Source organism: Marmota monax, unplaced genomic scaffold (genome assembly GCF_021218885.2).
Source record: "Marmota monax isolate L192 unplaced genomic scaffold, Marmota_monax_Labrador192_F-V1.1 WCK01_AAM20220418_F8-fsc00163, whole genome shotgun sequence".
Classification (NCBI taxonomy): Eukaryota; Metazoa; Chordata; class Mammalia; order Rodentia; family Sciuridae; genus Marmota; species Marmota monax.
Genome location: NW_026693660.1, coordinates 539,223 through 563,527, shown reverse-complemented (window position 1 = coordinate 563,527; position 24,305 = coordinate 539,223). Strand labels below are relative to the sequence as shown.

The 24,305-nt window shown below is 43.5% G+C and overlaps 1 protein-coding gene across 6 annotated transcripts; it reads left to right on the top strand.

The window, feature by feature from the left end:
• Positions 1 to 752: 752 nt before the first annotated feature.
• Positions 753 to 23,244, top strand: Slc25a18 (solute carrier family 25 member 18). Of its 6 annotated transcripts, none has more exons than XM_046459773.2 (10): positions 757 to 1,281; positions 12,515 to 12,609; positions 13,799 to 13,921; positions 14,172 to 14,227; positions 15,504 to 15,594; positions 16,295 to 16,413; positions 19,647 to 19,812; positions 20,375 to 20,529; positions 21,365 to 21,440; positions 22,023 to 23,244. In XM_046459773.2, exons 2-10 carry the CDS (start codon positions 12,590 to 12,592, stop codon positions 22,162 to 22,164), a joined length of 948 nt encoding a protein of 315 aa, XP_046315729.1. In that variant the 5' UTR covers positions 757 to 1,281; positions 12,515 to 12,589; the 3' UTR covers positions 22,165 to 23,244. The 6 variants fall into 6 exon arrangements, with proteins under 6 accessions (XP_058440098.1, XP_046315732.1, XP_046315729.1 ...); XM_046459772.2 differs by having other exon boundaries at positions 12,512 to 12,609; XM_058584115.1 differs by lacking the exon at positions 13,799 to 13,921 and having other exon boundaries at positions 753 to 1,281.
• Positions 23,245 to 24,305: the final 1,061 nt, after the last annotated feature.

Genomic DNA, 24,305 nt, shown 5'->3' with positions numbered 1-24,305 from the left:
CCTGCCATGAAATAAATTCCTCCAAAGAAAGCCAGAAACTGTTGACAGTTAATGATAAGCTTTAATATTGTATCTTTCATTAGTCAACTAGGTTTCAAAATTTTAATATAGTAGGTGGAGATGATCTTCCTCAGTTTTTGGAATTATTATTTGACATTAACACTTGTTAAGCTCCATGGGTAACATTTTGCACAAAGCCTACACCATGAGTGGCCTTCTTAATATTGGAACATAAAAAGAAAGCCAGTGTGGTGAGATTTGGGGAAGAACAGAAGCTGTAATTGCTCATGGTGTTTTGGTCTCAAAATTCTGATCACCTTTCCATTTCAACATTTGGAGACATCCAAAAGTGCTTCTTATTAAAGACTAGTGTCTAAACAAATTCCTGTTATTAGGAGGAAAGACATCTTAATTTTATCAATAGGCAGCCCCTATCCAGGCATTCTATATTATCTAGGAGCACTACTGAATTGACAAAATAACCCAGGCAGGCTCTTTCAGAGGCTACCCTTGGTCCTGGAATACTCTGAGGTGAATGGCCTGTGGCATGAAGTTGTTATGCAAGAGATGCCTTTGGCAGGAAGGCAGCTGGCCCTTTTCTCCCAGGCGGTTGGATTCTCTCCAGCCCTGCCATAGAGATGACAGAGCTGTAAGCATCTATGCTGCAACCGCCTGTTCTCAGGACGGCTTTCACAGACCTCAACCCCCACACCCTCTGCATAGCTTGGCACTGCAGGTCTGTTTGCCTGGCCCCACAGTTTTCCCTTGAATTTTCAAAAGGACAACATTTGTGCATTTGTTGTAGCCCCTTTTCTGCTAGCAAGGCTCCTCTGGTTTCCTTAGTCAATTTTAGGAAAAAACCTTCAGTGCAAAACAGACTGAGAAATACTTGCCAAGAAGGCAGCTGGAAAATCCCTAGGTTTGTCTATTGTGTTGCTAGAACCCTACCCCCCTTCTGCCTCCATGACACGCATATTAATTCAGGTGCTCTGGAGACGTCTTCAGATTTGGAAAACCACAACTTGCTCCTAGAATCTTGGACTTAAACCTCGTTCTGCACAGCATATGACAAGGATGAGTCGCCCTATTCTAACCAGTTAAAGTTGGACAGAAGTTTTAAAAAGCAGTGGAGCCAGTTCCTTGGATTGTATCCAGGGTTTTAGCTTTGGGAAGGAATTGAGTCTTTAGTAGGAAGGCAAAGACAAGATCCAAGTGAAGCCTGGCCTGGGAGTATCCCAAGAACTAAGATGAAGATTGACTAACTTAACAATCAAGTTTTCAGTAAGTACAACTCTTTCTCAGTACATGTAGTTTATAAATAGTTGTTACACTTTATTATTTGGGAACTAATGACAAGGAAAAATCTGAACATGATCAGTACAAATGCATTTTGGTCACAGTTTGTTTAATGTACAGGTGTAGGACCCATGCATACAGAGCGCAGACTATTAAAAAGTAAATATACACCAAGTGTCTGGCACATTGCCTGTCTGCTAATAATACAAAGGGGGGAAAGATAGGTTCCTTCACTCTATTATTTTTCTGTATTATAATAGAAAAAAATACAGGATACAGAAAGTCTGGATAACAGTAAGGTGCTGGAAGGAGTACACTGCTTAGCTAAAATAGTAGATTAAGGAACAATGTCTTTGTTCACTTCGTGCAATTTAATTGTAGCAGGAAGGCCAAGTGTTGGTGGTCTCAGACCATTTAATTTGGGCAGACCTCCAGACCAGACTTGAGGAGCCAGGCTCTCAGCTGTGTGGGGACTGCATCTATATAGCTTATTCCAAGCAGCATTCTCATTCCTCATTCTTGCCCCTCACAAGGTGAGCCTAAAGTGACAATGACATAATTCAGAACATTGAACCATCAGTAATTTTGATACTTTGTGCAATTCTAAAGAAACATTTGCCAGAGACGTGGCATAGGTGTGCAGAACTGGAACTTGAGAGATGTGGTGGTGGGAGAAGTGATCACCTCAACTCCATTAGCTTCTTGTGGTCACATTACTGATCAAAATGTAGTCCTGGACCTGCAGCAACGACTTACCTAGGAACTTGGAAATGCGAGTTGTGGCATCACTTAGATCTGCTTAATCAGACTGATGAGGAAGGGGCTCAGCTACCTGTTGTCACACACAGTTAGAAATGCACACACAGAGCACAGACCTGTGGGAATGCCTGACACATGCATTTTAGACCTCAAGCACACCTCCTCTGACCTGAATATATCATTCAAACCTGATGGATGGCACAGCCAGCCACCTTCTGATTAAAATAGGAAATTCACCCCATAGTCTGCTGGTGAACATGAAATAAAGGTAATGGTTATACCTCTATTACACACATAGGGAATGTAAGAGAAGGACTATAAAGTTGAGGAATTCCCTTGTTGTCTGCCCCGCCCCAGCCCTACCTGGCATGCTGATCTGACCTCTGGGATATCCCTTTCTGCCCATCAAATCTCATTCCTAGTTGTGCTTTCTCTGTCCCCTTTTCTGCACTGCCAGGGGCTTTGGGGAATCTAAAGCTAACAGACCAGCCCTATCCTAGAATAAGTGCGTATTGCAGTCTTGTGCTGTTTGACAATCTTCTCTTTGCTTGCTGTGGTAACTCCTGCTATTGCAATTTATTCAACAAACTTAATAACTTTGCCACACTTACCAATGATTGCCAGTTTAGGTTGTCTCATTAAGGGTTATCAGATGCCCTAACTCAACATACTAGGGTTGTATTGATCTGGGTGCAGCTTGGGCTTCAGGATTTTTTTAAAGTTGCCCCAGGTCATTTTATTGTGCGGTCAAACATAAACCATTGTGCAGAATAGTGAGTCAAAACTTGTGTCATCAGGATCTTACTTGATTTCACCATGTCTGGGGACTGGCTTCAGATGAGCTTCTCTAACAAACTCCTAAACCCTGCTGGTTCACTTAGCAGGAAGGCTAAAGAAGGGAAGCCGAGTGTGTGTGTGCGCGCGCGCGTGCGCGCGCACTCACGCTTCTCCAAATCTCTTCTTTCTCCTAATAACATGCCCCTAACCAACATTTAGGCTCAATTATGCTTTGGATTCTAGACTCATTTTCCTTGGATTCTTCCTTCAGTATAAGTGATGGTCCAGTTTCCTCCATTTAAATGTTTCTTTCTCTACCTTCATCCAATCTCCCTCTATTAAAAAAAGTCTTTTCCCTCCTACTGCCATCTCCTGTGGGTTGACTCCCTACTACCTTTCTAGAGCTAGTGTCTTGCTTACAGGCAGCCTCAATCAGATCCATTCTCAGCCCTCAGATCCTCTCTGTAGCACCTAGCAGTTGGGGCTACCTTCTTTGGAGACTGATCTTTCAGATGCTGTGCTGCTGCAACCTCCCAGATCTCTCACTTGTTCTTTTTGCTTCCTAAAAGTAGGCATATCCTTGGAATCATCTTCTCCACCCCCAGCCCCTTCTTTCTTTTTGTGGAAGTCGGGAGTGAACCCAGAGGTACTTTACCACAAGGTGCATAGCCAGCCATATGAAAATTTTATTTGAGACAGGGTCTCGCTAAGTTGCCCAGGCTGGCCTCAGACTTGCAATCCTCCTGTCTCACCTCCCAAGTAGCTTTGGCTACTGGAGTACCTGGGAGTACAGTAGTGCCACTGCAGCCAGCTTAGATCTATCCTTTTCTTCCTAAGGCTTCTCTCTTGGGATGATTTTATTCTGTGGAGATTCAAATTCCTATGCTTCATTTAAACTTCTTTGCCATCTTTCAGTTATCCTTTCCAAATTCTAAATTTTGATATTCCACTTACATGTTCTACCATTGTTTATGATGGGGTTTGTTTCTTTGACCATTTTAAGTGAACATTTCAAGGTACATTTGTCTTGTGCAACTATCACTACCATACAGAACTTTTTAATCTCCAGCTGAAAATGAAATAATAACCTCTCATTCTCCTCTCCCCCTATCCTCTGGAACATTCTGTCTCTGAATTTGACTACCTCCATTTAAGTGGAATCATAAAATTTTTGTCCTTTTGTGACTGGCTAATTTCACTTAGTGTAGTGTTTTCAAGGTCCATTTATTTTGTAACATGTGTCAGAATGTCCTTTTTAATGCTGGATAATATTCCATTGTATGTATAGACCACATTTTTCTTACTCTCTCCTCCATAATGGACACTTGGGTTGCTTCCAACTTTAGGCTACTGTGAATAATGCTACTGTGGACATGAGTGTTCAAATATCTGTTTCAGACTCTTAGTTCTTTGGGGTCAACCCAAAGTGCAATTGCTCGAGCCTGTGGTTTTTCTGTTTTTAATTATCCATTCTTTTGTAGCTGCCACTTTTAATACAGATTCAAGAGCCAATTTTTCCTCCCCTTTCCTTTCACCCTGCCCTGGACTCTCTTAACTGGAGTGGTAGTCCACCTTCTTCCTGATGCCTATGCTTCACACCTGGTGTCTGTCCCTGACATGTTTAGTCATCTATCTGCTTAGCCCATTGGTTCTTCACAGAAATCACTCTTCATGATCTATTCAAACCACTGGCACTGCCATAAACCTGAAGGTGCCCTTTGGACCCTTACTCAATAGCTTCCATTGCCCACCAAAGAAAAGAGAAAACACAATCACGTAGTGAACACCTGTTATGTGCTTGGCACTGTAGTGAGTGCCCTAGATTCATTTCACAGTTGGATAAGCAGGCTCAGGAAAGTTAAGTAGCTTGTTTAAGATCACACAACTAGTAAACAGTAAACCAGGACCAGTTTAAAAGCAATCCTTTGCACCCTCATGTAAACCTCACTGAAAACCTGGTATCACATCCCTTTGTGCAAAAAGCATCATGGTAAGTAACTTGCCTAAAGAAAGACAGCCAGGAATTTGGGAGCTCAGATGTGAACCTGGATCTCTGCAGGTGATATCTGTGCCATGATAGTTCCTTATGTTGCCCATACTGTTGGCAATGTATCATCCAGACCCAATATAGTGCACCAGCTTTTCTCTCTGCTTCCTCATCCCTTGCTCCAAATTGGACAATTTGCCACTGAAGTTCTAGAAGATGGGTGCCAGTTTGACACTGCTGCCCTTCTTTCACAGTCTTAACAACCTCTTCACCAGCCTTCTAGCCCAAAATCAGTTGCCACTTCCTCCCTGAAACCTTCCCAGTTCTCCAAATTGGAAGAAATCCTGAATTCACACAGCATATGATTGAGTTCAGATTGATTTGTAAGATTTGGGGGCAGGGGGTGGGTAGTCAGGGATTGAACCCAGAGGCACTGAGCCTTATCTCCAACCTTTTATATTTTTTGAGATAGGGTCTCACTAAGTTGCATAGGACCTCTCAGCCTCTTAAGCTCCTGAGATTACAGGTGTGTGCCACCATGCCTGACCAGGTTGTAAGATTCTTGAGCACAAGAGAAGGTGCCCAAACAATGTACTGTCCTCCCATAGATAAATGCTAAATGAACAGAACACATCTCTCTGCAGGGAGGTTGCCTGGCAGGTCAGTGAGACAGTCTGTAACCTGCTATTAGAGAAGTGCATGAGAAGCTGGGCATGGTTGCACACCCAGTAACCCCAATGACTGACTGAAGCAGGAGGATCTCTAGTTGAGGCCAGCCTAGGCAATTTAGCAAGACCCTGCTTCAAAAAGTAAAGAAGGAACCAGGCACAGTGGCACACGCCTGTAATCCCAGTGGTTCAGAAGGCTGAGACAGAAGGATCACAAGTTCAAAGCCAGTCTCAGCAACTCAGAAATGCACTAAGCAACTCAGTAAGACCCTGTCTCTAAATAAAAATACAAAATAGAGGGCTGGGGATGTGGCTTAAGCGGTAGCGCGCTCGCCTGGCATGTGTGTGGCCCAGGTTGGATCCTCAGCACCACATACAAAGATGTTGTGTCTGCCGAAAACTAAAAATAAAATAAATATTTTTTAAAAAATACAAAATAGTGCTGGAGATGTGGCTCAGTGGCTGAGTGCCCCACCCCCCACCCAGTTCAATCTCTGGTACCCTAAATAAAATTAAAATTTTAAAAGGCCCCCCAGCATTGCAAAAAATTAGAGCAATATGAGAACAAGCAGCAGAGGCTAGCTCCTGGCACCAAGTGTCCTGGGGAGTGTTTGCAGTACATTGAGTTGCCTTTCTTTGTCCTCATCCTGGCTTCCAGGTCTCTGAGTGGGCGGAGAGTGTCCTTACCCCAAGTGGCCTTGCTCAAATCATTGTCCAGCCTGAACTTTCAGTCATACTGACAACCAAGTAAAGAGCCACTTGCTTGCTGCCTAATGATATTTGGCTTGGCTGTGTTGTAGCCTCTCTGGAGTCTGGTTCAAACCAACCTGTCTGAAGGTGCAGTGAGTCTGGGAAGAGGCTGGGAAACTGCAGTGTGAAAGGGCTCTCACAGGGATGAGGAGGGGGGACCCTCACAGAACACAAGAAAAACCAGCTGCTGCTGGCCAGCATTATAAGCCACCTCCTCCCTGCAGTCCCACAGTAATCTGGCCTGCATCCAGAAAAGGCAGAAGACTCTTCCTGAAGGTGGTAACTGTTGGTCTTGTCTGTGTCAAGCTTAAAGTTGGTAGGAAAAGATTCTTCTAGCAAATAAACATGTAGCGAAAGGGAAGAGCAGTCAGTGGGAAAGGGCCTCTCATCTCACTGCACAGGATAAGAAGGGGATAGGAGGAAGTGGCTGTTTGACTGAGGGGCACCCTGGTAACATGGAACTAAGGAAACAGTTATTTTTCTTGGAAATAAATGAAGAAATGGCTCCTTCCAGGCAGAGCGGCATGCATCTATAATTCCAGTGGCTTGGGAAGTTAAGACAGGAGGATCACAAGTTCAAGGCCAGCCTCAGCAACTCTGGGAGAACTCTCATTCTGCTATTAAGAGGAGGTGGGGGTACTAAGGTTGTAGCTCTGTGGTAGAGCACTTGCCTAGCATGTGTGAGGCACTAGGTTCGATCCTCAGCATCACAAAAAAATAAGCAAATAGGAGCTGGGGTTGTGGCTCAGCATCACATAAAAAATTAAGTTATAAAAAATAATAAAGGTATTGTGTCCATCTGCAACTATAAAAAAAGGATCATAGGGACATGGCCCAAGTCCTCATAATGTGAAGAAATGAGGGTAGCTGACGATTACATTGTTTTGTGATAAAGTCAAAGGCTTTTGTTGCCCTCATGATTCTTAGAACAGTATTTGTTGAATGCGTCTCTGTGCTAGGGTCTGGACATGACAACCCTGAGACTGTCTTAGTCCAAATAATTTCTCGTTTGGATGGAGATACAGGTCAATAAGAATATGACACAGTGCGTGCTGTAACTCTGTTACAGGGGATCACAAAGGAAGCTCCCAACCAAGACAAGAGGACTATCTGAAAGGTTTATGGGAGGAAGTGACGTCTGAGCTGAAGCACAAAGAACAATTTATAATTCATCAAAAGTAGATGGGGCAAAAGGAACAGTATGTTCAAGGCTAAGTTACAAGACTGTGACATATCTCCAGAAGCAGAAGTTCAGGGTGGCAGGGCAAGGAGGGCCAAGACTGAAGGTGCAGCCATTTAGGACAGTGGGGCCTGTTGGGCAGGTTGTTTGGGGTAAGGAGCAAGAATCTAATCTAACCTAAGAGTAGAGGGAAGTCTGTGAAGGACTCTGGCAGAGCAGTGCTTGACTGGCAGAGCAAAACCCAGTGCACCCTATGCTGGAGAATAGGTTTGAAGGGAGCGAGTTTGCAAGCAGGGAGCTGTAGGAGGCAGTCCAGCTCTGGCTGGATGGTGCTGGCATGATTTGGTGGGAAAGATGTGTTTTTCCTGTCTACGAGGTTCATTTTGTAGTACTGTGTTCAATTCCCAGTACTACAAAATTTTTTTTAAAAATCAATTCTGAGGAACTACAGAGTTTTCTAATTGTTTCCTACTACTTTAAATAATAGCACAAATATTCATTAGTAACAAAACATAATTCATCATTCCTGAAGTGATGATAATGAGCTCTCTCCCAGCTGAGCAGACAGGAGGGATCACAGATGAGTTCTGCTGTTCCATGGTGGGGAAGAGACCTAGGCAGCTCCCACCCAAACCTGTCTGCATCCTTCACTCTGCTACCACCATCCTTAGCCACCTCCTTATTCACCAAATAGGATCTGCAGTGGTGGAGGGAATGAGAGAAGGTGTGGAGATGGGGCTGTGAGGAGGCCAAAGGCCAGGCTGACAGAATGATACAGCAGGATGGGCACTGTCAGTGGGTGTTCTTCTCACTCACCTCCCACCGTGGCTGGAGGAGGCCATCCCAAAGCCTGGATTATCCTCTTCTCTCTGCTGCTGCAGGAGCTTCCTTTTCTTCATTGTCCAGTCCTACAGATGTCAGACTTGAGTTAGATCCCTAGTTCTTCCCTCTTCTTTAACCCTGGAGAGTTATCAAGTCCAGGCCCTTTTCCTCTTTAGGATGATCCCTCCAGGCCACCCTTGTCTGTGTCAAGCTTAGATTTGTTCTACCTGATCCTTCCTTCTCCATTCCATCACTGTAACATGATGGTCTCTCACCCCAAACTTCTTTCCCTCAACCTGTTCTTCGAGAATAGTTGTTACATACCACATTTGGTATGGTATTTTCCCCCTTCAAAGCATTCAGTGTTTTCTCACACCCTCCAGGATCAAATACAGTTTTCTTTTTTGCCGGGGACGGGGGCCACAATTTATATTTGATTGCCATAATTCTCTGCAACTGCTTGATCTATGTCTCTAGCCTCCTTTCCCACAGTCTGGGGAGGCAGTCTCTAAACCCTGTTTGCCTCACCTTTGGTCATGCTGTGCTCTGTCCACACTGCCCTCCCCTCTCCTCCTCCTCCTCTAAAAATTTCCCTTATGCCCACTTCTTAAGCTCCTTCAAGCCAGCCAATAATGGTCTTACACATCATGGAACATTTACAGCATTCAATTACTAGTAAGTGGAATTTGAGGTGTGTTTTCCCTAAGTTAAGGACTTTTTGGTTAACAAATTACAAAAACTACTCTAATTGGCTTAAGACAGTCAATTCATTAGAAGGATAGTGGGATATCCCTTTGTTACTCAAGGTCAGGAATGAAGGTGGGTCACTATCATCTGGCTTTCAAACACCATCAGAACACTCTTTCATCTTTAGCTCTGTACTTTAGTTACTACTGCTTATGACAAATCCACCTCTCTGTTTCCCAAGCCATAAAACAGTTTGCTTCTAAGATCCAAGTTTTATGTTACAGAAAAAAAAATTTCCTGAAAGATACTTTATATATATATATTCTCTAAATTCCTATGGAAGGGATGGAGTGACCTTGCTCAAGTCTGGTTTTCATGCTTAGAGGACCATATTAACCTGTGGATAGAGTTGATATCTTAGAAACATGGCAGTTACCCTGCATCCAGTAGGAATGGTAAGGGAGAAAAGGCGATTCCTGGAAAAGTGGTAATTCTAGATAGTTATCCAACCCCAATTCCACCTTTTAATGCCTAAGGACATGTAAACAAACTATTTCCTACATATCCACAATTATCACAGTTATTGAATATCACATATAAAGTTGTAAATACACTTGCCTTCACAAAGCAAAACAATTACATGTCATGACAAGACACTGCATATAGAGGACATGAGATGGAGTTTATGATTTTGATGGGAGGCAGGGTGCTAAAGATAGAAGCCAGGTCCTTGCACATACTAGGCGAGCACTCTACCACTGAGCTCCATCCCCCAGCCCTCCCATCAACTTTTGGAACATGTCTTTCTCTCTCTTTTTTTTTTTTTAAAGTTCTTTTTTTTTTAATATTTATTTTTTAGTTTTCGGCGGACACTACATCTTTGTTTGTATGTGGTGCTGAGGATCGAACCCGGGCCGCACGCATGCCAGGCGAGCGCGCTACCACTTGAGCCACATCCCCAGCCCCATGTCTTTCTCTCTTAACTACTTATTAAATATCTCAACAGCCAATATACTTTACCATCTTGATATTTTGCCACCAAGTAGAGGTATACAGTTTGAGCTTCAAGAGATGTTAAGTAGTTAGTCACAGTGGGGCACACGTGTAATTTCAGCTGAGGCAAGGAGGATTGAAAGTTCAAAGCCAGCTTCAGCAACTTAGCAGACCAGAGGGCTGGGAATGTGGCTCAGTGGTTAAGCACCTTTGGATTCAATCCCTGATACCAAAAACAAAAAACAGGAGATGGTATGTGACTGCACAAAGACTGACAGCTCCTTAACTGTAGAGGCAAACTCTCCAGCCTGTGCCCTCTTTTCTCAGCTGATCCCAGACTTTGGGATCTGGAATGCAAATTCTCACTCCTAATGCAAATTTGGAAGGTTAGACTATTGTGATTAGAAATATCAGAAAGCAATTCTAGCAAGATATGAAATGAGGTCAATTTAATGTCAAGACAGGTAAGAGTCACAGAATCCAAGACAGGAATGCAGCTGGCATCCAGGAATGAACTGGAAACAAGGATTAAACAGTATCAGGAATGAAAATGAATGTCTCTTTTGTTTCTTCAGATGTGCTTGTTTCACTTTTTTGAATCTCTCTGCAGAAGTTTTTCTTGTTTTGCCAACTGATCCAAGTTCCATATCACAAACCCATTCTTTCAGTTTTCCCCATAAGAACTTCACTGTTTCTTTAACTGTTCCTTTTATCTTTCACATCTTGCTCATCAGAAAATTTTCTATGTGTTGCCTTCCTTTTTTTTTTTTTTTTTTTTTTTTTTTGGTACTGGAGATTGAACTCGGGGTACTTTATCACTGAGCCACATCCCCTTCCATGATTTAACCATTTCTCAGCACCCTTCTCTTGGACGGTCCCTTCCTGCAATAATTAAATTGGTCTCAGGCAGGTGTGCTGGTGGACACCTGTAATCCCAGAGGTTCAGGATGTTGAGACAGGAGGTTTGTGAGTTCAAAGTCAGCCTCAGCAACACTGAGGCACTAAGCAACCCAGTGAGACCCTGTCTCTAAATAAAATACAAAATAGGGCTGGGGCTGGCGCTCAGTGGTCAAGTGCCCCTGAGTTCAATCCCTGATACACAATAATAATAATAATAACTTGGTCTTTTGTGAGTTTTAAAAAAAAAATTTTAAGTTGTGGATGATCCTTTGTTTTTATTTATTTTTATGTGATGCTGAGAATCTAATCCAATACCTCACACATGCTAGGCAAGGGCTTTACCACTGAGCCACAGCCCCAGCTCTTTTTGCATTTTGGTTTTGTTTTGGTTTTCATTTTATGGTGCTAGCAATGGAACCCAGGGCCAGGCAAGTGCCTTATCACTGAGCTCCATCCCAGCCATGCTTGCTGTACCCCAAATGCTCTCCTCAGATATCTACATGACTTACTCCTCACTCCCTGCTTTAGGATCATCTGCTCCATGAATCTTTCTTGTCAAGTGTCCACTGACATTTTCTTTCTTTTTTTTTTTTGGTAGCAGGGATTGAACTCAGGGGCACTCAACCACTGAGCCACATCCCCAGCCCTATTTTGTATTTTATTTAGAGACAGGGTCTCACTGAGTTCTTTAGTGCCTCAATCTCTGGAGCCTCTGGGATTACAGCAATGCACCATCATGCCAGTTTTCCTCCATAGTTATCATTCTCCAATATCTTCAGTCTTTATTTTTCTCATTTATATGTCTCCCCAAATTAAAGTCCCTGAAAGCTGGAATCTTAGTCTTTGTTCACTACTATTGTGTATCCCTAGATCTGGAATAGTGCCTGGCATTCAATGATTTTTTTTTAAATGTATTAATAAACCTCCAAAAAAGATTGCTCCCTCTCTTTCCTTCTCTCTCTTTTCTTCCTCATAATAAAATACCTAGAGGCAAAAAAAAGGATTGCTGACATCCCTGGGGTACAGCAAAGAGCACAGGAGGGCAGTTTACAGGAAAGCTGGGAATAAGAAGCCCCCCGGAGCTCAGGCCAGTCTCCTCCCAGTATCAGGACCCTTTCTGGTACTTCTCCTCTGGGATTAAGGCAGAAGCCCTCCTCTTATTACCGTTACTATTGCTCCCACATCCTGAGTACCGTCCCTGGTGTTTTCCATATGTGTCACCTATAAATAAATCCAGAGATATCTCGGTGTCATAGAAAGTTCAGAAAACACAGTTTGAGAATAAATGTTAGAACCAGTGTTTTACTTTAGTTCTTGAATACCTCACGAGGGATTCCTGATCTTTAGCAATTCCTTGCAATTCCTACTTTTTATCCTGTGAGCCTCCTTTGCTATTCTAAGTTCTCTGTCCAAAATGCTCCCAGAGCCTGCATTTGAGATTGTTGCTTGTTTGGTGGTTTTGCTGGGGATCAAACTCAGGGACTCATGAAGTTGCTTATCCTTCTCTCTTACACCATTCTTATCTGATCTCTAAAGTACAAAAGGTTGAGAATTCTGATCTAAATCCCAAAAGTCCAAAAGGTCTTGGAACACAGTGAAAGCTGGCAGTGTCAACTCATTGACAGTTCTTTGCCTGTTGTCTGTGTGGGAAGCTGAAGTCAAGGAATCAGACACCACTTATTTCCCCTCCAGTAGTCCAGAAAGAGCATACTTTGAGGAGCCAACAGCCTTGTGTCTTTGGACCCACCAACTGGCCACAGTCCCTGCAGAATGTCCAACCAGGATCTGAGGTAAGCTGTGGTAACAGCCCATCTCAGTGTCTCCCCCTGAATAAATGAGATGATCATCCGCACCCTGCCCCAGAAACATGCACAATTCCCCCCAAAATACGCACACATACAAATATATAATACAAATATATATATACAAATATATAATACTGTTAAAATAATTTGTATTTGGGTGCATCGTCTCAGATTGCAAAATTTAAATCATAGTTCTGTTTGTTTTCACAAAGTTTCCTGCTTGTCTATCTAGATTGCTTTGTGAGGAAACTCTTATTATCTACTTTATCACTTCCCAGTAATCTATCTCCAAATATTTTGCTCACATCTGCCTCTGGCTTGATAATTAACAAAATTTTACTAGGTTCCCAGGAATCTGAGAAAGCTTTATTTTCTATGTTCTATCTTTCTAAACTCCTATATTTACCCAGGATGAAGGGGCTCTATTATCTATCTTGCTTTGGCTAGAATTAGATAATCTCAAAACTTAGTTATCTGCTGATGACTAGCAGCCCTCATTTTAAGAAATGTGTGTCCTCTTATTTTTAACAATAGCTATCATTTACCAAAGCCTTAGTTTATTTAATCCTCATATAATTCCTTAGGTGAGTTTCACACAGGCTCAGAGAATTGAGGTATTTTGCTCAAGTAAACAGTCAGGAGTTGCATTGTCTGCCTGACATTAAGCTGGAAGTAAAGTTACAGTTTGAAACTTTGCCACGTGTGGCTCCAAGGATGAAAAAAAGTCAGAGAATAGGTAGCAACCTTTGGTGGCAATTCCAGAGGACATGTCCCAAGGCTGAGCCAAGGCTTGCAACTCCCCTGTGAGGCTCCAGAGGGCAGAGTGGGCCTTTTTCCCACTAGCCTTTGCTGCATCCCAGCTTGGTGAGTTAGTCCAAGATGGTTCAGACCTGGTGAGTGCAGGCCTCCTGGAGGAGGAGACCGGGCGCTCTCAGATCCCTACCTGCAGCATCTCCAACTGGAGCTTGGGGGAGAGTGACAGCCAGTCAGGCTGGGGTAGGAGGCCAAGGACAGAGTCTCTAGACAAGTCCCACCAGGACTGAAGGCCTTGCAGCTGCCGTTCTATTTTTCTCTGCCCTATTCCTGCTCTCCTGTCCCCCACACCCAATCCTGGTTGCATGTGACTGTGAGCAGCCATCTTCCCTCATGTGCTTCTGTCCTCCCCGTGAGCTAGTATTGCAGCAAAACTCATCAATGGAGGTGTGGCAGGGCTTGTGGGGGTGACCTGTGTGTTCCCCATCGACTTGGCCAAGACACGACTGCAGAACCAGCATGGAAAAGACATGTACAAAGGAATGTAGGTATTGGTGGGGAGTGGTGTGGTTGGGGAGAAGGGCAATGGGCCTCATCCTTTCCAGAGTTTCTTCAGGGAGTGTGTTGATGGTGGAGGGATTTCGGGAGCATGGTCAACTGGGGTGTGCCCAGAAAGATCAGGGCTTGGGGAAAGATTGGGTTTTGGGGAGAGGTTTGCAAATGTGCCTCATCCTGTCCATGAGGAAGCAGCCTCCTGGGCACCACTAATTTCCTCTTCTGGCCTCTGCTTCTAGGATAGATTGCCTGATGAAGACAGCACGTGCAGAGGGCTTCTTGGGCATGTACAGAGGTGAGTTTATCAGGCATCCCAGAGGAAACCTGACTTGGCATGGTGAGGACAGTGGGTGTGACATAGAGGCCCCAGCCTTGTGAGTTTATAGCACCCTGGGCATGGATGTTCCTTCCAGGGAGTTGTTGGAACAGCTTGGGCTATCAGATGATGCTGGACTACATTAACTTTTCATGAGCCTTTGATAAGCTCTTTGACAGAGGTGGAGATAACTGTTTCCTGTTAAGGCTTTCTGGGGGACTAGTGAGCCACTGTGGAACCCAGAAGCCCCAGGTTCCATCCATTCCCTAAGCAAGTGAGCCTTAACCTGCCTCCCTCCCACCTCCCTTGCCCTCTGTGTCCCTACAGAGCTGATAGGACATCCAACTACTAGTAGCAGAAAGGGAGAGGCTGAAAGGAACAGAGTGAAAAGGACTTCGAGCTCTTCCCTAGCATGATCCTACACTGCTGCTGCTGTTGTCCTCTTCAGTAGCACCATTGGAAAACAGGTCCTAGGCAAGGTTGTTTTATTTTGATGTCATGTTTTTGTACTGGTGATTGAACCCAGGCACATAACCACTGAGTCACATCCCCAGCCATTTTTATTTTTTCTTTTGCAACAGAGTCTTCCTAAGTTGCTTAAAGCCTTGCTCATTTGGTAAGGCTGGCCTTGAACTTGCAATCCTCCTGCCTCAGCCTCTTCTGAGCTGCTGGGATCACAGACATACATCGCCATGCCTGGCTCCCTATACTAGTTTTGAGAAAGAGCTGATGTGTCGTTATCCTTGAGCAATAAAATAAAATAAAATCTGTGTGAACCATGCTGGGTCTGGGCTAGTGTCATACAGAGTAATGGAAACCCAGTCCCTGTTACTTGCCCGGGACTAATGAGTACTTATTTATCCTCAAAGGTGGAAAACACCAGCAAGGGCAAAAATAACATTTTTTTTATTGATAGACCTTTATTTATTTATATTCAGTGCTGAGAATTGAACCCAGAGCCTTACACATGCCAGGCAAGTGCACAACTGCTAAGCCACAGCCCCAGCCCCAAGGTGATTTTTTGATAACTGGATGTGTGTCCATAAAGGAAACAAATGTATTAGAAAGAAGAAAATGTAGAGAGGAAATGAAAGTAAATTTGCTTAAATAAAATAGGCCAAGTGTCCCTGCTTGGCTCGTGACACCCCCAAAGCTTTGCCTTCCCAGCCTGTGTGTGTTGTCTGTGAGAGGGAGCCTCTGGAAATTGTCACTTTTGGGACAGTCATAGTTGCTCATCTTTGTTTTTCATCTCCAGGGGCTGCGGTAAACCTCACCTTAGTCACTCCAGAGAAGGCCATCAAACTGGCAGCCAATGATTTCTTCCGGCAGCTGCTCATGGAAGATGGGTATGGCCAAATGGAGTCAGGGACAAAGATCTTTCACCTTGTCTTGGGGAGTGTGTCTCAGTTTACCCGTCAGCACATATTTAAGTATGTGTGCACATATGGCTAAGGGTTGGTGTGTTTTGGCAGATGGAAAGTAGGGAAATAAATGAACTGGTATAATTTGGAAGAGAGAGGTAGGAAATCTATCGAGAAAGAATATAAAACATGTGGAGTATGTTTGCAGATATATTTACCAACCAGCTGATGAATTTTTAAATCGGCCCAGAGACACTTTCTATTTCTGTCCTCGCATTGCCCTAGAGATAGTACATATGGGATCAGGGAGAATCAGATACCTGCTCTAGGACTGAGATATGTTCAGTGGTAAAGCGCTCCTGGGCTCAATCTCCAGTGCCAAAAAACAAACAAAATGAAGAATCCTGACCTAGGTACTTTCATTATTACTGGTTTCAACTCCTATCCAGGTGTTGTCTCCCTAGCAGTCTGTGCTATATAAATTTAGCCTCAAGTGTTTAAGGAGACTGAACCTTAGGCCCAGGTGACTATTTTCCCAGCGAGGTGGGTGGCAGCCAATGGTGACAAAGACAGGTACCATTCATGGAAAGGTTTCCTCCCCCACTGCAGAGGGAAGGTAGTAGATAAGCCAAGGTGGTATGGCAGTTCTGCCCTGAGTCTGAAGAGCTGACTCCTGCTCCCATAGAATGCAGCGGAACCTGAAGATGGAGATGCTGGCTGGCTGTGGGGCTGGCATGTGCCAAGTGGTGGTTACCTGCCCCATGGAAATGCTCAAGATTCAGCTGCAGGATGCTGGACGCTTAGGTGAGGCCTGTTTCAACTCCACATGTGCTTAGTAAAAGCCAGAATCAGAATGGCTCACATCTGTCATCCCACTTTCACCTGCTAGACTGAGAGTCAGCTTTCCAGGTCAATAGCAGCTTTTACTTCATGGTTATCCCTTTCAACATTTCCAGCTCAGAACAAATAGCAGAAATGAGAACCTTGATGCAGGAGAGACTTAGCGTCTCAACTCTAATACTTCTCTTCTATTGCCTTGGCATTTAGGCTGGATTTCCTAAAGATTTTTAAAAATGCCAATAACCCGCTTATTCAACACTTTGGGAAATATGTATTTTATACTGTAGAAGCTGGCTTTTAATGGCAAGGCATAAAAAGAGAGAATAGAACCATTCCTATTCTTATGCTGTTTCCTGACAGAGAAATTTGGCCCTTTCCTAAATCCTGGGCCTTTCAGAAATAGAGTGGTATAAATTTTAACACATGTGGTAAGGACCAATGTTTGTCTATTTATGGAAGGGGGGTCAACCCTAAGGGAAGTGACGGGGGCCTCTTTCCTTAGGATCAAACCACAGGGTCTGAATAAAATAAGCTAATATGTAACATACCACACACACCATCTGTAAAGGGATACACAGTTCTCAATATTCATGGATGCCATTTCCCACTCCCCTCAATTCAGCTGTATATACCTTCTATGCTAGAATTCAATCAGATTTTAGATTGGATGAAACCAGCATAAAGTAAATGCAATTGCAGAAATGGTAAGGGTCACCTTAGTTTTTCAATATGGATGAGAAGTTCTAGTATTGCTAAAACATTTCAAACAAAATAGAAGGTAGGATATAAATGTGTGCACCTAAAGATGATAATGAGGAAAATATTGCTTGTATTGACTAACTTCTTAAAGCTAATTGTTTGAAGCTACATCTAGATTACTACTTCAAGAAAATCTTTGCAAAATAACTAGCTTCTAAGTATGAAATACTGCTCTTCTGGATACAAAGCAAAATAGGGACATGACATTGGGAATAATTTCCCTTTAGCAAGGATTTATAATCTAAGCAAAACTTTAAAAAAATTTTTTTTGGAGCTGTAGATGGACAGCATGCTTTATTTTACTTTTTCTTTTTTTTTTCTTTCTTTCTTTTTTTTTTTTTCAGTATCAGAGATTGAACTCAGGGACACTTGACCACTGAGCCACATCCCCAGTCATATTTTGTATTTTATTTAAAGACAGAATCTCACTGAGTTGCTTAGCACCTCACTTTTTGCTGAGGCTGGCTTTGAACTAACAGTCCCGCTATCTCAGCTCCCAAGCCACTGGGATTACAGGTGTGTGCCACTGCATCTGGCTATTTAATTTCTTTAAGTGGTGCTGAGGATCAAACCCAGTGTCTCATATGTGCTAGGCAAGTGCTCTGCCACTGAGCTACAGCCCCAGCCTTGTAAGCAACACTTTTTAAACACTGAATTTGGTGAGATTTGTTGTCATTGTGTTGCATTACCAGAGATCAAATCCCAGGGCATCAGGCATGCTAAGCAAACTCTACCTATAGTCTTTGTTTTGTTTTTTGAAATGAGATTTCAATGGCCTCAAATTCCTGGGCTCAAGTGATCCTTCTATCTCAGCCACCCAACTACCTGAGTCCACAGGTATGACCACCATTCTTTTTTTTTTTTAAAGAAAGAGTGGGAGAGAGAGAGAGAGAGGAGAGAGAGAGAGAGAATTTTTTTAATATTTATTTTTTAGTTCTCGGCGGACACAACATCTTTGTTATGTGGTGGTGAGGATCGAACCCGGGCCGCACGCATGCCAGGCGAGCGCGCTACCGCTTGAGCCACATCCCCAGCCCATGACCACCATTCTTTACAAACACTATGTCTTAAAATATTCACACACTATCCATACACTGAATTTTGTGGTGACTAGTAGGACTCATCCACTATTAAGTGCCTATATTTTATATGGTCAGGAAAAAAATTTCTAATTATTAGATGTTAAACTCATCAAATGACAGACTCAAATACTCAACTAAAATGGGTTGACATCTACAAAATCAATTTCTATAAAATGGGGAAAGGTAAATGACATGTTCATATAATCCTGGAGTACTACAGGGAGGAGGCACCTCTGGAAAACTGGAGGAGATAAGTTTTAGATAAATAAAAAGATTTGTGGTTTACTACATTATGCAGAACCAAAATGGGATTCCTTTGTCCCAAAGTGCCAATAGAGTGAAACTATCAAAAAGGGTTCAAGTAGAAAACAGAGCTGGGAGCAGTGATACACTATTGTAATTCAGCAGCTTGGGAGCCTGAGGCAGGAGTATCAGAAGTTCAAGGCCAGCTCAGAAACTTAGGGAGACCCTGTCTGAAAAAATTTTTAAAATATTTAGTTATAGATGGATACAATATCTTTATTTTGTTTTATTTATTTTTATGTGGTGCTGAGGATCGAACCCAGTTCCTCACATGTGCGAGGCAGGAGCTCTGTCACTGAGCCACAACCCCAGCCCCTGTCTCAAAAAAATTTTTTTTTTTTTTTTTGAGAGAGAGAGAGAGAGAGAGAGAGAGAGAGAGAGAGAATTTTTTTTTTTAATATTTATTTTTTAGTTCTCGGCAGACACAACATCTTTGTTTGTATGTGGTGCTGAGGATCGAACCCGGGCCGCACGCATGCCAGGCAAGCGCGCTACTGCTTGAGCCACATCCCCAGCCCCTCAAAATTTTTAAAAACTTGAATTTCTAGTTTCCTGTACAGAAGACTGGGTAGGTAATGACTGTGATTCTGTGAAGAAGCCTACGAAGAGGCATAACTTGCTAGATAATACAGACTTTAGAAAACTTTCCTTGGAGCCTGATGCAGTGGCACATACCTGTATTCCCAGCAACTTGGGAGGCTGAGGTAGGAGGATTCCGAGTTCAGAGCCAGCCTCAGCAACTTAGCGAGGTACTAAGCAATTCAGTGAGACCCTGTCTCTAAATAAAAAAAAAATAGAGCTGGGGATGCGGCTCACTGGTTGAGTGTCCCTGAGTTAAACCCCAGTTTCCCCCTCTTCCCAAAGAAGAAAACTTTCCTTGGAGCCCAAAATTAATGCTGTAAAATTGAGACAAACTTCAGGATTCTAGTTGAAGCATTGGCTTTGTACCCTGAGTTGTCCCAGGGCTGTGTATTCTGAGCCACACCTTGGTCAAGTGTTTTGCAGTGCCTGCTGGGACTTGGGTTGAGACAGAGGCTGTCCTTTCCTTTCCAGCTGCCCCTCATCAGAGCTCGACCTCGGCACCTTCCTCCTCCAGGTCCTATACTACTGGTTCTGCTTCCACTCACAAACGCCCATCTGCCACTCTCATTGCCTGGGAGCTACTCCGCACTCAGGGCCTGGCTGGTCTCTATAAAGGCCTGGGTGCCACTCTCCTCAGGTGAGCCCTTCTTCTTCGACTTGGGCACAGCAGTTCAAGGGGAAGGCCACAGGCACTGCCACCTTTGTCTTCTTCCCAGAATATTTAATCCCAAATTGGCAAATTCTTTGCCATGCTTCCTGCTGTCATAATCAGTTACATCAAAAGGGCACCTGAAGACTGAAGCCCTTCTTCAGTTAGGAGGTCCACATGAGCCCTAGATGTATCCCTTTATCTAACTGTGCTATTTGGCTTTTCTCTTCCCTACCTACTCCCTTTTGTAGAATTTGTTACCCATCATTCATTCTGCATCTGGCTCCTCATCCATAGGCTGCAGGTGCAGGTAGCACAGAGTAATGAGCTGGGGGTGGAGAAAGGCAAACAATTATTTTCTCTCATGCAGATCCTCGCCCTAGATTATCTAGGGGTGCAAAGTTAAGAGTCAGTAATAGTAGCTTCTCTCTGATCCATCTGACTCATCTCTGAGCCATGTAGCTCACAGAGAAGTCTTGCTGCATGGCCTTCTGTGGAAAGAAACCTCAGAGCTGTGTGGAGCCCAGTGTTTCTTTTTCCTCTAATACAGAGATATTCCATTCTCCATCATCTACTTCCCAATGTTTGCCAACCTGAACAACCTTGGGGTCCATGAGCTTACTGGGAAGGCCTCCTTTGCTCATTCCTTCATGTCAGGCTGCATTGCAGGTTCCCTGGCTGCCGTTGCAGTCACACCCCTGGATGGTAAGTATGGGAGAATTTGAGCTCAGTATTGGGGTTCAAGGCTTGATCTGCTTTACAAATGAGGCTTCTCTATAGCCATTTAGGAAGGCAAACAATATTTTTGCTCTTGTTGATTTTTGAGCCACAACCTGTGGCCACTGGCATGTGCTCACCAAAGGACCTCACAGAGATGTGGGTTCAAAGTGAACATCACTATTGCTTATTTATTACTGACAAACCCTCACCTTCTAGATGTTAATTTCTTTATCTTTTTGTCCCCCAATGGAGTCCTGAACATTGCTGACATTTAAAAAATTTTGAGCAGGAGGCAGAGCTGAGTGAGGAGACCTTGATTCCTGTCACCAGGATTGCAGCTGGCCCCCCTCTCCCACACAAGTGGGTTTTCTACACCACAAAGAGCCTGAAGGATCCAGTGCTGGAATTTCATTCATTGTGTAAATGAGGCCTGAAGCAGGGAGCAGTGGTGATTGCCTGTAATCCCCGAGACTCAGGAGGCTGAGGCAGGAGGATCACAAGTTCAAATCTAGCCTCAGCAACTAAGTGAAGCCCTAAGCAACTCAGTGAGACCCTGTCTCTAATAAAATAAAAAAAGGGCTGAGGATGTGGCTTAGTGGTTAAACACCCCTGAGTTCAATCCCTGTTATTAAAAAAAAAAAAAAAAAAAAGAGGCCTGAAGAGGAAGATGTATTATAGATATAGATCACACAGGGGCAGAACTGGCTTCATAGTTTAGTCTTATGTGTACTCATTCTAAAAGGGAACCCTATCACTTCAGGTTGTGAAGGACACCAAAATCAAGATGTTCATTACTTATTTTAATTTCTTCTCAATTTAGTTCTGAAAACTCGAATCCAAACCCTCAAGAAAGGCCTGGGGGAGGATGTCTACAGTGGGATCATAGATTGTGCCAGGTGAGACCAGCAGCCCTTCAGTCACTGCACCTGGTCTGGAGACTCATTTTATTGCTTAGCTCTGGGTTTCTTTGAATCTGACCCTTTCCCTCATCTCTCAAAAGAAAATAGTGTATACTGGCAACTTTTTTCTTCTTCCTTGCATCCTTATCACATCTCTCCCCCGGCCTATTTTCTTGGGCCTTGACCCCAACATTGACTACATTCCATGGACAAGGTTTGGCTCCCTCACACTTGGAATCTTGATATTGCTGTAGAGTGACACCTATTCTCAAAGGTGCATAAATGTTTGTTTTTTGTTTTTGTTTTTGTTACTAGGGATTGAACTCAGGCGTACTCAACCACTGAGCCACATCCCCAGCCCTTTTTTTGTATTTTATTTAGAGACAGGATCTCACTGAGTTACTTAGTGCCTCTTTTTTGCTGAGGCTGACTTTGAACTTGCGATCCTCCTGCCTCAGCCTCCCAAGCCGCTGGGATTACAGGTGTGCACCACCATGCCAGGCAAAGGTGCATACATGTTTGAGGAATCAAAATAAACGTGCTTCTTCCCTTTAGCTCACTGGGCTCTTCTCTCCCCAGGAAACTCTGGATTCAGGAAGGACCATCTGCCTTCATGAAGGGAGCAGGCTGCCGGGCTCTTGTCATAGCACCCCTCTTTGGGATTGCCCAGGGTATCTATTTCATTGGAATAGGAGAGCATATCTTAAAGTATTTTGAGTAGCTGCATCTGGATCATAGTCCCTTATTTGCTACCACCTCTCTAGCCTGTTTCACTAGTCTAAGTGAAGGGTACGGGGTAAAGGTGGCCCCCACATTGTATTTTGGCCTCTAACTTGTAGTGCTACCTCAGTCTCAGAAAAAACAACCCTATTTTAATAAGGCAGGTTCAGTGTATCCTTTTTCTCCCTTTATGAAACCTACATTCATTTTCTTGCTACCAGGGACCCTCAGAAACACCTGATCACATAATTCTTAGTACTATCACCTAGTACTTAGTACTATTCTTAGTACTCACTTTTGAATTACAGACCTTCACAGACAGTAAAGACAGAGGGGCTGTTTCTGCAATTTAACATTTCTATTTCACAAACTTATTATACTTGAGTCAGTTTGAAGACTTAGTTTTGTTAAATAATTTAGTTAGTCCAAGCACTGATGATGAAGAAAAGGAGGATGAAGTCCAAGAGCTGAGGTACAGCTCAGTGGTAGAGCACTTGCCTAACGTGTGAGGCCCTGGGTTCCATTATCAGCACCACAAACAAGAAAAGTCCAATGGGGACAAAACCAGCACCTTGGTTGAACCAGGCACCCACTTGCACATCACAGATGGCTAAGTGGACCTAATTGAATAGCGTGGTCAAGTCCAGACAGCCATCCTGCCCCAAAATCCTTCTCCTGGAGCATGGATTCTCACAGACCTTTCCCAATGGCTGTACATGGGGACCATATGAAATAAAGGTGAATGGTTAAAATCTTGTCTTATAGTAGTGGATGTAGGAGACAGGCTATAATCTTTCCTTCTGTATCCAGTTTAGAACTAAACTAGTTTCTAGAGCACTACAGCAGGTCACTACCACTCTTCAGACTGTTACTCCTGTCATGGGAATGGAGAATAGTCAGAAGAACACTTTATTTTATGTTTAAGTCCTGATCCTCTCTACCCTTTATGTTGAGGAGCTAAGTCATCTGTGACAAGAGTTCTCTTCATGGGCTTCAATTCCTTCCTCCATAGGGGGCTACACAAATAATATCACAGAAATGAGGACAAGTCCTAATAAAGAAAAAATACCTATTCAAATAACTGGTATGTACATTAATCCCCACCTAACAAAACTTGGGTCAAGGAGGGAAGTGAATGGTGCTGAAATGGTCAGGCACAGTGGTCTCAGTTGAAAAGGGCTGCCCTCCAGACAGACCAAGTCAAAATGTCAGCTGTGCCACGACTAGCTATAAGCCCTTTGGGCAGCTCTCAGCTGAGGACAAAATACAGAATTGTTGAGTGGGAGGAAGGAAGAGAAAGATCTCTAAAAGGGTTTAGCCTAGCACTAAATAGTCTCCCCTTCTCCCCAAAAAAACTCTGCCCAAAGTAATAAAGTGATTTCCTCAATAAAGTTCTACAACCTATGGGCTGGGGTGTGGCCCAACCGTAAAGCATGTGCTTACCATTTGTGAGGCTCTGGCTTCCACATAACACAAAAAGCGGGGGTGGGGTGTTATATAACCCTTCAGAAGACAGGTAATACTGAACACCTGTTTGTTTACTGTGTGCGCCGGCTAATATGGAGAAGCTTCAAAGAACATGGTGATATTAGGTCTTGTAAAATGAGCAAGAAGCCCCAGAGGACTGGAGGGTTAATGATTCCAAGTTTTGACAGCTGTGAATTATCAAATGCTATAGGATTTTGGAAAATTTTCTAGGTTCCTCAGTACAATTTTTTCTTTCTTTCTTTTTTTTGGAGACAGGATTTCACTACATTGTTAAGGCTGACCTTGAACTCCTAGATTCAAGTGATCCTCCTGCCTCAGCCTCCAGAACAGCTAGGACTACAGGTGCTCATCACTGCACCCAATCTTCACTCTCTCAAACCACAAACTTGTAGTATCATTCATAAGACATTATAAATTATCTGAGCATAGTGGTGCACAACTATAATCCCAGCCACTTGGGACCTGAGCAGAAGGACTCTTAAGTTAAGGTCAGTCTGGGCAACTCAATGAGACCCTATCTCTCAAAAATTTTGTGTGTGGTGGCACATGCCTGTAATCCCAGAAACTTGGGATGAGACAGGAGGATCCCAAGCTTGAGGTCAGCCTGGGCAACTTAGTGAGACCCTGTCTCAAAATAAAAAGGGCTGGGGACTA